This window comes from Adelges cooleyi, unplaced genomic scaffold, assembly GCF_023614345.1.
Source record: "Adelges cooleyi isolate 19-005CV unplaced genomic scaffold, UGA_ACOO_1.1 ACOO_flye_CR_arks_rails_tigmint_CR_PRNA_1, whole genome shotgun sequence".
Classification (NCBI taxonomy): domain Eukaryota; kingdom Metazoa; phylum Arthropoda; class Insecta; order Hemiptera; family Adelgidae; genus Adelges; species Adelges cooleyi.
Window position 1 is genome coordinate 1841211 of NW_026095751.1, and position 13062 is coordinate 1854272.

Genomic DNA, 13062 nt, shown 5'->3' on the forward strand with positions numbered 1-13062 from the left:
TCCTTCATCCTTGATGCTGGGCTTATTATCTAACTAAGAACTACCATTAACAATGTTCATATTATGTATTTTTCTATACGACTTATTTTCGTTTTGCATTTTGTTGTGTTATTTATTTTTTAAAAAATAATTACATGTTTAGTTTTAGAATTTGCAAGTCTACTAAATAACTCCTGGACCACTTTAAAATGTAGTTAACACATTCCTATAATTTTATTTTTGAGTCCACTAAATGTGTTCAAATCTATCTTAAAATACAATATACTAAAATACTATACATCACTGTTTATTTTGCAAGTTGTGTTTTTAAGTTTGGAGGTCCACTAAATGTCTTCAACGTTATCATAAAATATATTGTACATAATTATTTAATTTCCGAGTCCTTTTTGTTTGAATGCATTTTTTGATGATTTTCATACACATCACCTAAGTAGGCTTGCAAATTAAATAATTGTGTACAGTATATTAAATAATGATTTTAAACGCAGTTACTGGATGTGGAAATTCTGAAACCCACTCGGTAATCATAAGAATATGACAATTCGATTTTATAGTACTTTAGCAACGCCCATGTAGTGGCTTTGCAATTTGCAAGTTCAATTTGGAAGGGCCAAATTCACATGTCGAAAATCCCCGACGGTGATGTTGTCTTGATATTAAAAAAAAAAATCATCAAGCTGTGTAAATAAATTAACATGCGGCGAAAACTTTTTTGGATTTAAATATTCTTATAAAAATATAAGACCTTGAACTATGAGTCGCCAAAAGACCATTGTATGATAGTTATTTCATTTGAAAAGCTGTTCAAGTCGATTGTTGCCTTGGAAATTCTATCAGTTGAAAAATGTATGTAAGTATTTCCATCAAACTGGCAATTTCAAAAGAATTCTATAATAGATTTAAATGTATTCAATAGTATTTTACTTAATGTGTACTACAGTAAAATATATTAGCATACATTATTATTTACAGATAAAAATGAAACTTTATTGTTTTTTGATATCATTTGTCTTTGCAAATATCTCGGCATTTTATGATCTCAGTAATTATTTTATTTTCCCGATTACCTTTTTAAGAAAGTTAAGAAATTGAAATTAAATTCAATCTTTCACTTTTTTACAGCGTGTTATAAAAGGAAGGTTTTAGTTACAAGTCAGTAATATCGTTTTTAAGCTTTTAAAATTTACTACTTTTATACAATTTTTTTTATTTTACACTTATGTATTACAGACAAAACCATCGAGCTTGCTTATAATATGAATAATACTATAGGAGATGTTGAAACAAGTAAGAAAAATATTTAAAAACAATATGCTAATATATATATATATATAAGTTGTGTTACGTCTGCTTAATTGTCAAGTCATTTGTAAAACCAATGTACTAAACATTGTGAAAATACTAATGTTGTAATTATTAAATCTTTCAGTTTTATATTTATACTTAAAGTAGTGTTTTCTTTAATTTACACAAAATACACTTGGTAATAAGCAGTGACCCATTTATAATGTACTATATTTTCGATATGATTTGAATTTTTATAATAGAAGCCATATAACAGGAAGTTCTTATTTCAAACACAAAAAAAAACTGTTTTCAATTACCAAACCCGCCTAAAAAGAAGTGATTTTAAATGGCGATATTTCATTTTTAATTTTGGTTGTTCGAAGATGTTATGTTCAGCACAAAGCAATGGCTAGGCGCATTTGTAGCAAACGATTAAACCAATAAGTTTTATAGTAATGATTATAGTAATTATTAAACAGTTTCTAATTAACTTATTAATCGTGTATGACGAAAAAAATATATTGTTATATCTTCGGGTAGGTACATTATAACTATTTTGAGCCAATACAAATAATAAAGCGCAATAGCTGTATTATTTAATAACCAACAACAACACATATCTTATTTTAATACATAATGACTCAAATCAAATAAATAACGCTTTTATAAATAAAAATCAAACGAATAGGCAACAAAATATGTTACTCAAGAAGGTTTAAACATAATACGTTAAATATTATTTCATAAATAAACTATTCATGTATATTATTTATTTATTCATCTAGTATACAAACTAATTATGAAATTAAATATAAACAAAATAGTTTTTTTTTAATTCTTATTTATTTTAATTAAACATTTTAAATTGCTGTTAAAGGGTTTGTGGTTTTTTAAATGTTTCATATGGGCAATATTTAAGAAAAAAGCGGTTTGCATAATTGAATTTTTTTCAGGTTATTTTTAAAGTATACAATTTTGTTTGTAAGTTAAAGCCATTTTGGTGGTATAAGAAACGAATTTAGACCAAAAAGCTTAAGTATTTTTGTATATTATTCTATTTCGTTAATAACATTTCGGTAAAAAAGCATTGTCTGATTTGATTTAATTCCATTGAAAATCATAAATGTACAAAAACTGGGACTTTTAAGCATCTTTATTCCTTTATTGAATGAAGAGGGACTATAATATGTGTCGCATACAACCTATTAGAAAGAGTAGCGTTATGTCAAATGGCAACTTCTTGCGGCACGGTTTAATCTTATCCTAAAGTTATTGATAACTGATTTGATTTAATTTTTTTATTATATACTTATGTTTATTTTAGATGGATTGGAGCAAGTAATTCAAACGATCGTTGACAATGAAGATAAATATTGTTTAGGTAGTCATAATCGTCATAATAATAATACAAATAAATAAATATAAAAGTGGAAAAGGTATTTCAAATTTATACGAAAATTACAACTCAAATTCATCTTTATGCAGTTCATATGTGATATAAATGTTAAAAATTGTTTCAATACCTTAATGGAATGTTTTTTGAAAAATACTGATGTTAGCTCTGTCGACCTTGTCTAATTATTATAATTTATTCTAATCGCCACATCTGCTTCAATTCAGCCATTATATTTTCATAAACATTCTACTCTAATTAATATCGTTTCTACCTTGGCCTCAGTCTTCTAATTTATAATTGTATAATATAATTTGGAGTAGCAAATTAAATCCAATATCATTAATTTGTATAATGTTTATTTTAGGCAAAATGAATTTAATGATCGCTGTGCCGGGTAATTTTTTTTCATTTAAATTGAAGTTTCCAACGGGATTCACATTGTCTTGAATATACATTCGAGAACGTTTCTCCTCAGTTTACTAATTCACATGCCTTCCAGTTAATAATAGAATAGAAAATAAATGCAGTGTTTATTTCAGAGCACATACATATTGCGAGCACTATACCGGGTAAAAATTTGCATTGCATATTTTGGAAATTTGTTCACAAATTCTTTATGCATTCAAAATGTTCGTTTTTATTTTATAGGATTAAAACCCCTCAATATTAAAGAAAGTAATCACATTTTAATATTTTATATTTACAATACTTTACCCATATTATGCATTATTTATATTATAAGTTTCTATATTAAAAAAAAAAAAATATGTACAAAATTAAAATAAAATTTGTTTAAATAATTTTAGAATCCACATATTACCAATGTAGGATGTCACTAGAAATAGAACACGTGTTAAGTAAATATAAAATTTAAAAAACTGATAATTACTTATTTGTAGTTCTAGAGAAAAACTTCTATGGACAACTGATTTAAGCTGAACGTTGTATAGTAGCTATACGTTTCAAGTTTAAGCTTATAATTATCACTCAAAATACAATGTTTAAGTCGTTTATTCCAACCTTTAGATAATATAGAGTCTAATGCTTATACAATATTTTTAATTATTTTTTTTATGTACTTAATATCAGTTTTAGAGTAGTTGTCATTGCTAAAATAAAAAAATCCGGGTTTTATTAACTGTTCAGTGATTTCATAATATATGTATTTGTTACAGATATTCCAGTTCCTCAAATTATTGAAAACCAAAGTAATTACAAATTTTTCGATGGATTTAAGCTTGTTTAAGAGTTCAATTTTTTTTACTGTTTTATATTTAACAGTAATTGAAATTAAAATAAACTTTTTATTCGAGCAATTCATTTTTAATTTTTATTATTTTTTATAAATACGGTTAGTTAAAAATTTTCGCAGATTTTGGAGACTTAGATTTGACAGAACTTGCGGAAGAGAGAAGACGTCTTACTGGAACAGCATTAAAAAATATAATCAGGCGTGCTCTAGGTAAGGAGTAATCGTGTAGAGTTATAAAGGATTTAAACTATTAATATTACATTTATATTTTTTAAAACATTTTATATCGTTGGCCTACTGAAATAGGTAATTTATAAAAACAGTTCTGATCAAATTACTATAACTACAGTTGTTTGAAATATAATGCAATGATGTGTCACAAGCAACACATTTCCTTTTTTTATTTATTATTGGTCATCATCACGGTTATTTATGATTTTTTGCAGATTTTGAATATTTAATCAATCTTATTGAAGAGAGAAGGGTTAATCCTACAGGAACTGTAAGGAATCGAATCACTAGTGCATCAGGTAAATGAGTTGTCATGGTATACATATAGTATATATATACCATATACAAACATACCAATGAAAATAATTGATTTATAAAAACATTTTTGATTCAATAATAATAATAATAAAGATAAAACTTAAAATCTTAAATCTTAAAAAAACATTTGCTAGGGATAGACCAAATATATATATATATATTTAAAATTATTTTTATATTAGAAAAAACGATTAAGAGGGATATGGGCAGAACTTTTCAAAGTACACTTTTTTCTTAAATTTTTTAGATAGCTATGCACATGGTGTTTGTTACCAGTGCACTGTATTACGGATGTGTCGTTTGATAGCATTGTTCATGAGTACAAAATTCCCAACATCATACATACAAAATCTTGAGACTGGCTCAAATAGAACTTGTACCATATGGGATGGAAATACACACAAAACATACAGAAAAGTTGATGGCAAATGGTGGCAAGTGAGCGTCAATGACATAAACAATAAAGAACAATTACTTAAGGAACAGTTAGAATAGTTTAGACCAAAAATCAATGGTTTAATTCTTCTAATATTGTATAATTTTATTAATATTTCATTTAAATTACATAATAAATGGCTTTACTTAGCATTATTATAACATTTATTGATTCAAACAGATAATTTATGCTTTTTACTATATTTTACCGACAGATTCGTTTGGAAGCATTTTTAAAAATTAAAAACTGATTATCTTCGGCGTTTATCCCCTTCTGACGCCATTTTTTTTTCATTTTCTATTTTTAGTAATTTTCAGATCATTCCACACTATATAGGCTAAATTGTATACCGGCTTACATTTAACCGAACGACTTAAACAAACCAAACAGTACAGTATTATATGTTAAAGCGTTCTTCAGAATTAAAATTAACATTGACCACGTGAGCATATTCAATATAAATAAAACGATATGTAATAAAACGCACTTGGAAACATATTGCATACCACTTATATAAGATCTAATACAAATGTAGAAGCACGAACAAATGTTTCTACTTTGTTACAACGATGGCGATGGTACAATTTAGGACAAAAGTTGCACATTTTTGGAGTAATTCTTGAACACCGAGAAATGATGATTATATTAAGTGTATAAAAACTCATATGATACACGTTATTATATTACATATAGAAAGTATTATTAGCCAGTTACTCCTAATTCGATTGTCAGTCGGATTAATCTAATTATAATTAAAGATGGGCTAGTGGTTATACCAGATTGTTGAATATCAGAGATTAAAGACCATAATCCAGAAATAAACGTACAGTGGGGCCGGTAAAGTGATTTTATCCGAGTAAGCCAGTACAGTGGGAACAAAACATAGTGGGGACGAGATGTCTACAAGAATAATTATTTAAAATAAAAGTGATCAAATCATTTTGAAATAAATGCTTTGGTGCTAATTTGTAAACACTGCACTTGTAACTATACATATAACGAACGTTGTTCAAATCATAGTATTTCAATAATTATCGTTAAAGTAGTTTCAAAAATCAATATATTTAAAACGGTTGAAACATTTTAGTAAGACCATATTAAATTAAAAAAAAAAAACCATATTCGGTACTTTCATAAAAAAATTAGTTTTTATTTATTTATTAAAGTACTGTTTGTTCCAAAATGTTGTCATTGCCAATAGTTGGGTCGTACAAATTAAATTTAAATTGTAATTCTCTAATATAAATATTAGATATATGAGTGATTGTGTCGTATACAAACTTGGTTCAATACACGAAAAACACACTCGAATAACGCTTGTATTTTAGGTCTAACCTGAATATTATTTATTTACTTACTCCAAAGTATAAATATAATATACCATCGGCACACCTTGACCTAGAGCTAAGTATGAAAACTTAGTTGAGCCAATGACTGATCCGTACGTTCTTTATTGAGTTTAGAGACAAATTTATAATAAAGAAACCTATCATAAATTAACTCAGTGACTATTGTTTTAAATTACATCTTTGTAATGATTAAATTAAAATGAAAAAGGTAACTCTTTTTAAATGTAAAATAATAATAACTTTAAATGATTTACACACAAACAAAATATAATTTGCATTCAAACAAAGTTAAAAGTACACAAACAGAAACAAACACCCCACGTATAAGCGCTTATATACGAGAGAGTGATCATTCTTCGGGCTAAGCCCAAAAGAGTGCCCCCGACATAACAATGAGTGCGGCTTTAAATAATAGAAATAAATATAATTTTCGCTGTATAAACATTAACCGTTTGCCATTAGGCCTAGATGTATTGCTTAGTTTCATAATAATACCATTTTTCCTCGCTCCAACTACAATATTTTCACCATAAATCATATTCAAATTAATGAACCAGCTGTGTGCAAAAAATTGAACATAGGTGCACTGCAAAAACTTATTTAGTTTCTATTTTTTCAACGAAATGTGAGCACGTCTTTAAATCACAAGAAGATTATTTTAAAACATTAACATTGAAAAGCTGATCAAGTTGGTGATTGTTTGAGAAATTCAGTACAAAATTTTAAGTAAGCATTACTATCAATCTCCAAAAGTAGTAAAATTATTATTAGGTCTATCATAACTTATTACTAATGTCCTGTAATAACTAATATACAAACCTACTAAAAAGATCAAAACTGTTGTTTAAAAAAACTTGAAGCTTGAAAATTATTAAGAGCACAAAGTATACCTAAAAGCTAATTTTAATAACAATATTTTATAAAACGTTAAATATTTTTGTCAATTACCTTTTTTATTTTGTTTTTTGAATTATTTTACAAAAAGCAATACAAATATTTAACAGACTACAAGTATTGATTTTGGCTTTACTCATTATGATGAGCCAACTGAAATTTCGGCATAATTTATTACCTTTCAATTTCGATATTGATTTTGCTACTTAAAAAAAAATCAACTTAGCGGTCTTAAAATTGTCGTGGGCTGGTAAAATAAAAACATATGTTATATCTATCATAAAGAAACCAAGGCCTACTCAACTATGCAAAGGAGGCCACTTTGAATAACATATTTTAATTTTATGTTTGTTATTATTTGCAGATAAAAATGCAACTTATGTGTTCTTCGTTACTAGTTGTCTTTGCAACTGTTTCGGCATTTCATGATCTAAGTAATTATTTTATATTTATAATTAGTTACTCATGAAAGTTAAAAATTTGAAATAATAAAATGTAATATACTACTTTTTTACAGCGTTTTATAAGAAGTTGGTGGCAATTGCAAGTCAGTAACATTTTTGTTTAATAGAAAATAGTTTTTTTAAGTTTATTAAGTTTACTGATTTTATTTATTTTTATTTTATTTTACAATGAGTTACAGACGCAACCATCAACCTTGCTTATAATAAACGGATTACTATAGGAGATAATATTGAATCAAGTAAGATACATTTACATATAATATGCTAACACATAAATGTTTTGCTATGTACACCCAATAATTGTCCAGCCATTTGTAAATTAAAATCTATAGTTTCTACTTTCTATGAATATTTAAGTAAAGTAGACGCGATATGAAGAGCCAGTGTATTGAACACTGTGGAAATACTAACGTTGTAAAAATTAAATCATTTACTTACTCTTATTGTTATATTTTAACTTTAAAGTAGCGTTTTCTATGATTTACATGAGGAAATTTCGTATTAGGCAACGACTACTTAACCTAATAGTGGGAGAAGTGTTAAGTTATAACGCCACTGCTCAACGCACTGTTTAATCTTGTTCTAAAGATTTTCATACCAAATTTCAATTTATTTCTATCTTTTATTAAAATAAAATCTTTATTTTATTTTTTTTATTCTAGATGGATTGGAGCAAGTAATTAAAATGATCGTTGATAATGAACATAGATATAATTTAGGTAGTTATAATTATAAATTAAATAAAAGTAGAATAAGTATTTGAAAATAATTGTATGAAAATTACAACTCAAATTCACCTTGACGGAATTCACAAAACGTTGTATAAGTATTAAATTCTAAAGTGAATCTTTATGAAAAATACTTATACTTGCGCTGACAACCTGGTTTAACTTTTGTATTTTATTCTAAATGCCACATCTGTTTCAATTCAGCCATAATATTTTCAAAGAAATTCTAATCTACTTAATAAAGTTTTTTCTACCATGACCGTCGTCTGGGCATTGTAATAATATAATTAAAACTTTATAATAGCAAATTAAACACAGTATCATTAATTTATGTAATGTCCATTTCAGGCACGATGAACTTAATGATCGCTGTACCAGGTATTTTTTTTATTGAGTCTTATGAAAATATTTACAATATCTCTTTCTCGTTGAGGTTTCCAATGAGATTCCAATTATGTTGGATATTCGAGCATATTATTTCACCACAGTTACTAATGCACATTGAGTCAAGCTTCTTGTTTATAATAGACTAGACAATTAATTGCAATATCATAAAAATATGTATTGTTAATTTCAGAAAAAATCAATATTGGGTACGGCTTACCGGGTAATACTTAATCATTGCATATTATGGAAGTATTTCCACAAAGTTATTTGTTATTCTTATGCACACAAGGTTTTCGTTTTAATTTTAGATTATGAAAACCGCGAAGTCATGGAAAGTAATGACTATTCTATTTTTCATATATTTTATATCACTTTCAATCTTAAAACGTTTATACTTTAAAATATATTTTGTCTACATTTTAGATTTCACATATTACCAGGCCATACTAACAAAAAGAATAAAAACGTTATTAGGTAAATAAAAAATTAAAAAAAAAATGATTATTGTTTAATTGTAGTTCTAAAGATAAACTATACAAATTGGATTAGGATCATTGGATTACAGCTGTATCTTATATGCATCAGTTGTCTGGTCTAATTAATCTCAGTTTTACAGTGATTTTTATTAATAAAAATATATGGAAACCTAGTTTTTTAACTGCATAATGATTTGAACGGTAATGAATTTATTACAGATATCGATGGTCCTACAATTGACGAAGAGCAAAGTAATTAAAAATTGTTTGAAATTCTTAAACTTAAAGCCTTTTAATCTTGTTTAGAGTAAAAACTTTTTTTTATTCATTTCGATCGTCATCGTATTAAAGTTATTACAGTAATAATGTCTAACAAGTTTTTTGAGTGTAAATTATATAATGAATATATTCTTTGAGTTTAAGTACTAAAAACTGGCTGATTCTACTAAACATTTTTTTATCACAGCTATTAGAAGTGTAACACAATTCTATGTATCACGAGCAATTTATTTTTTACTTGTATTTTTCGTTGTCAACACGGTCATTTAATGATTTTCGTAGAGTTTGAAGACTTAGATTTGAAACAACTTGCAGAAGAGAGAAGAAGTCTTACTGGGATAGCCTTAAAAAATATAATCAGACGTGCTATAGGTAAATATTGATATGTATATATATATATATATATATATATATATATATCTCATCGTATATCACGCAGATTTAGTTTATTTCTACTGTATCAAAGTTACAGACTTCACTCAGTCATTTATTCCTCTGCTTAATGCTCCTGATCAATTGTATTTATTTGATAGTAATAAGCACAATAATTAAAATAAAGTTAACTTTGTTATGGACACTTAGAGTGAGACTTAATAACAGCTATTCGTAGTTATTATATTTAATAATGCTTTAATACTAATCGCAAGATGTACACAAAATGAGTATTATCACAGTTCTTCAAAATGCAATGCAAACATTTACCTATCAGGAGCAACTAATTATTATTTTATTTTTATTTACATAATTATTTATTAAATTTGTAGACTTTGAAAATTTGGCCAATTTTGTTGAAGAAAGAAGGATTAATCCTACACAAACTTTAAAAATTAAAATCGCAGGTATGTGTTAATATAAAGTCGTCGTGGTATTTATGTATACACATACATATAAATATATTGTATATATATATACAAGCCGGTGAAAATTATTGATTTAAAAAAAATATTTCTGTTTCAAAAACAATAATAATAATGCTTAAAACGTTCTATAGTAGACATAAATATCCAATTTATACAGACTACTTTTTATTACTGTAAAACGCACATTTAGTTTTTTTACTAGTTTAAAATTACAAAACTTACACAACACACATATCTATATATTCTTTTACAAGGTATTTAATAGGAAAAAAACACTAAAATATAATGAGTATACAGCTAATTTTTATTTTTAAGAAAAAACCAAGTAAGTAATTTTTACAACATAAATTTGTATTTTTATGATATCTAGTTACACCATGCATATTCTATTATTGTTTTAAGACTTTTTTTTTACAAATAATGTAATTGTGTCTAGAACTATAACGAAATGTAGTAGCTAGTAAAATAATGTTGGCATACTAAAAAAAAAAAATGTTGTTTTCATTTTTTAGATAGATATAAACATCGTGTCTCTTTATCGGGGATGTGCCGTTTGATAGCATTGTTAATGAGTACAAAATTCCCAAGATCATGTATTATAGAATATAAGACTGACTTTATAAGTACGTGTACCCTATGGGATGGAACTACAAAATATATATACAGAGAAATTGAGAGCACATGGTGGCAAGTCAACGTCAATAACATAAATAATAATGTAAAATTACTGAAGGAAGTGTTAGATTTAGATCAGAGATCAATTGTATGATTGTTCTAAAATTATATAATATTATTGACAATTTGCTTAAATAAAATGTTCATATTGCGCTAATAAACGAGTTGTCATTTAATTTAATGTATTTCACAATAATGAGTTTCCCGATGACTTTCTGAGTTTCAGGTGGATTGTCGGTTGCCATTGCTGTACTTTCCTAGGTTAAAGAGGTACCTTGGATATTCTAGCTTTACTATTTTTTTTTTGTGTTTGATTACTATTGAGAGTGTTGCTCAACATTTCTGAGTCTTACCCATTGCAGGCAGCAATCTACAGAGAAGCAGTCACCGTTGATCCACTGTCAGGGCTATTTACTGATTTATTTATTAGTTAATATTTTTTACTCAAAAATAAACTAACCTAAAACACTAATTGATAACAATAGATAACGCTCCTTTTCATGTGCACACCGCACACGGTATTCGGTGGTTTAAAATAAAAAATATGGAATTTATTCCGTTTGTCCACACATAAATCCTGATAATAGTATTAAGAATACTCAATATGCTTAACCAATAAAAATACAAGTAGATGTTTCATAAGAAGAGGCAAGAAGACTCAGACCTCACCTTATTTTGTTATATATTAAATATAATAAAATTAATATAATTTTATGTTTTGTATACTTATAACTCAAATTGAAGTAAATTTTTTAACGTTATTGTTGTAGAGAATGGTTTTAGATATTAAGAAGTAAATAATATGAAATTTATTAATACATATTTTATAAGTGTTGTAAAACTCTTAATTTTTTATTAGGTTTCTGCGATTTTTTTTTTTAACACGCTTATATTAGCTTCACTTGTATGTATGTATGTATGTATGTATGTTTGTATGTAACAATGTAACTAAAAGAGATAGGCAACCGAACGTACATGCGTGTATTCATTGTTGTTTACCTGAAGTTTTCAAGTAATAGAGACACGTATGTACTAGAATTAAAAAAACACGGTTTTAAAGCACATCGAACTAAAAAGTGGAAAATAAAAAAAATATAGTTTAAAAAAACTAAAAAAAACGTTTAAATAGTAAAATAAACTAAAAAGTAGAAAATAATTTTCAATATAGAAATCAATAAATAAAAAATAAATAGTATTATTGTGAAAAAAGCGTGGGGTGTTACATATATCAGTTCTTGAAAAGCGCCCCACACTTTTTTCACAATAATACTATTTATTTTTTATTAATTGATTTCTATATTGAAAATTATTTTCTACTTTTTAGTTTGTTTTACTATTTAAGCGTGTTTTTTAGTTTTTTTTAACTATATTTTTTTTTTTTTGCTTTTATTTGTAGAGGACCATTTACTTTGTATCAACTGTGACTTAATAGACTCTATATTCAGCTAACTATGTAATGTTGACAAATTAGTTTTTATCGGTTCATACAAATTGATAATGTAATCATCAAACTAGGTCATAAATGTTCTACTCTGTAATACAAGTAAAAACCGGAATAAAAACAACCGATTTTGCATATGAGATTTAAAAATAATATGTGAAACAATATACCATCCATTGTATGAATTGATTTCATTTTGGAGCAGATAAGAGAGTGCGACAACATAGCGTTCGGGTGATTGCTTTATAATATTAATTATGTAGTTATTTAAAGATTTTTACTAACTTCCAACTTTTTTTTTTTATTTCACATTTCTTATTGTCTTAAGCGGAATGTATCATTCCGAAATGCACACAACAGTATTATAATAGCATTACTTAATTATTGATATTACTTAATTAGAATTACTTGTATAGTATTATGATACTGTAGAAAAATATAAAACTACCAGCTATTGCTAGCCTTTTGTACTTACCAAATCTTTAAATGTATCCAACTGGAGGTTATCTGTTGATATTTCGTGCTGTCTGTTAACACGTTATCTGAAATCTGAAATGCACACAATAATGTTAATGTTACACTAATTAGT

At 26.3% G+C, this 13062-nt stretch overlaps 3 protein-coding genes across 6 annotated transcripts in view; 2 read left to right on the forward strand and 1 right to left on the reverse strand.

The window, feature by feature from the left end:
- Nucleotides 1-13062, reverse strand: part of LOC126845700 (phospholipase ABHD3-like) — a 53144-nt gene that overhangs the window by 39942 nt on the left and 140 nt on the right. The window contains exon 2 of the mRNA XM_050584912.1: nucleotides 12949-13022. The gene's annotated coding sequence lies outside the window, so the exon portion shown is untranslated. The remainder of the gene's footprint in view (nucleotides 1-12948; nucleotides 13023-13062) is intronic.
- On the forward strand, nucleotides 752-5433 carry LOC126845990 (uncharacterized). Of its 4 annotated transcripts, XM_050585258.1 has the most exons (14): nucleotides 764-850; nucleotides 973-1042; nucleotides 1123-1152; nucleotides 1231-1287; nucleotides 2612-2668; nucleotides 3048-3077; nucleotides 3223-3252; nucleotides 3332-3358; nucleotides 3490-3540; nucleotides 3859-3891; nucleotides 4056-4145; nucleotides 4382-4465; nucleotides 4732-4922; nucleotides 5228-5433. In XM_050585258.1, exons 1-14 carry the CDS (start codon nucleotides 845-847, stop codon nucleotides 5228-5230), a joined length of 759 nt encoding a protein of 252 aa, XP_050441215.1. In that variant the 5' UTR covers nucleotides 764-844; the 3' UTR covers nucleotides 5231-5433. The 4 variants fall into 4 exon arrangements, 3 of the variants coding, with proteins under 3 accessions (XP_050441130.1, XP_050441215.1, XP_050441059.1); XM_050585173.1 differs by lacking the exon at nucleotides 5228-5433 and having other exon boundaries at nucleotides 752-846; nucleotides 4732-5215; XR_007686867.1 differs by lacking the exon at nucleotides 5228-5433 and having other exon boundaries at nucleotides 4040-4145; nucleotides 4732-4760.
- Nucleotides 7493-11126, forward strand: LOC126835634 (uncharacterized). The gene is made up of 12 exons (XM_050568343.1): nucleotides 7493-7597; nucleotides 7681-7710; nucleotides 7807-7866; nucleotides 8290-8346; nucleotides 8704-8733; nucleotides 8933-8962; nucleotides 9051-9077; nucleotides 9166-9216; nucleotides 9438-9470; nucleotides 9780-9869; nucleotides 10262-10336; nucleotides 10870-11126. Exons 1-12 carry the CDS (start codon nucleotides 7534-7536, stop codon nucleotides 11124-11126), a joined length of 804 nt encoding a protein of 267 aa, XP_050424300.1. The 5' UTR covers nucleotides 7493-7533.

Bases quoted from the DNA above. Each gene is read 5' to 3' on its own strand.
- LOC126835634 (XM_050568343.1), top strand. From the start codon at position 7,534: ATGCAACTTATGTGTTCTTCGTTACTAGTTGTCTTTGCAACTGTTTCG. The intron at 7,711-7,806 runs GTCAGTAACATT...AATGAGTTACAG, and splicing joins GAAGTTGGTGGCAATTGCAA to ACGCAACCATCAACCTTGCT. The intron at 8,347-8,703 runs GTAGTTATAATT...TGTCCATTTCAG, and splicing joins TGAACATAGATATAATTTAG to GCACGATGAACTTAATGATC.
- LOC126845990 (XM_050585102.1), top strand. The intron at 3,359-3,489 runs GTAATCACATTT...AAATAATTTTAG, and splicing joins ACCCCTCAATATTAAAGAAA to AATCCACATATTACCAATGT. The intron at 3,892-4,055 runs GTAATTACAAAT...AAATTTTCGCAG, and splicing joins TCAAATTATTGAAAACCAAA to ATTTTGGAGACTTAGATTTG.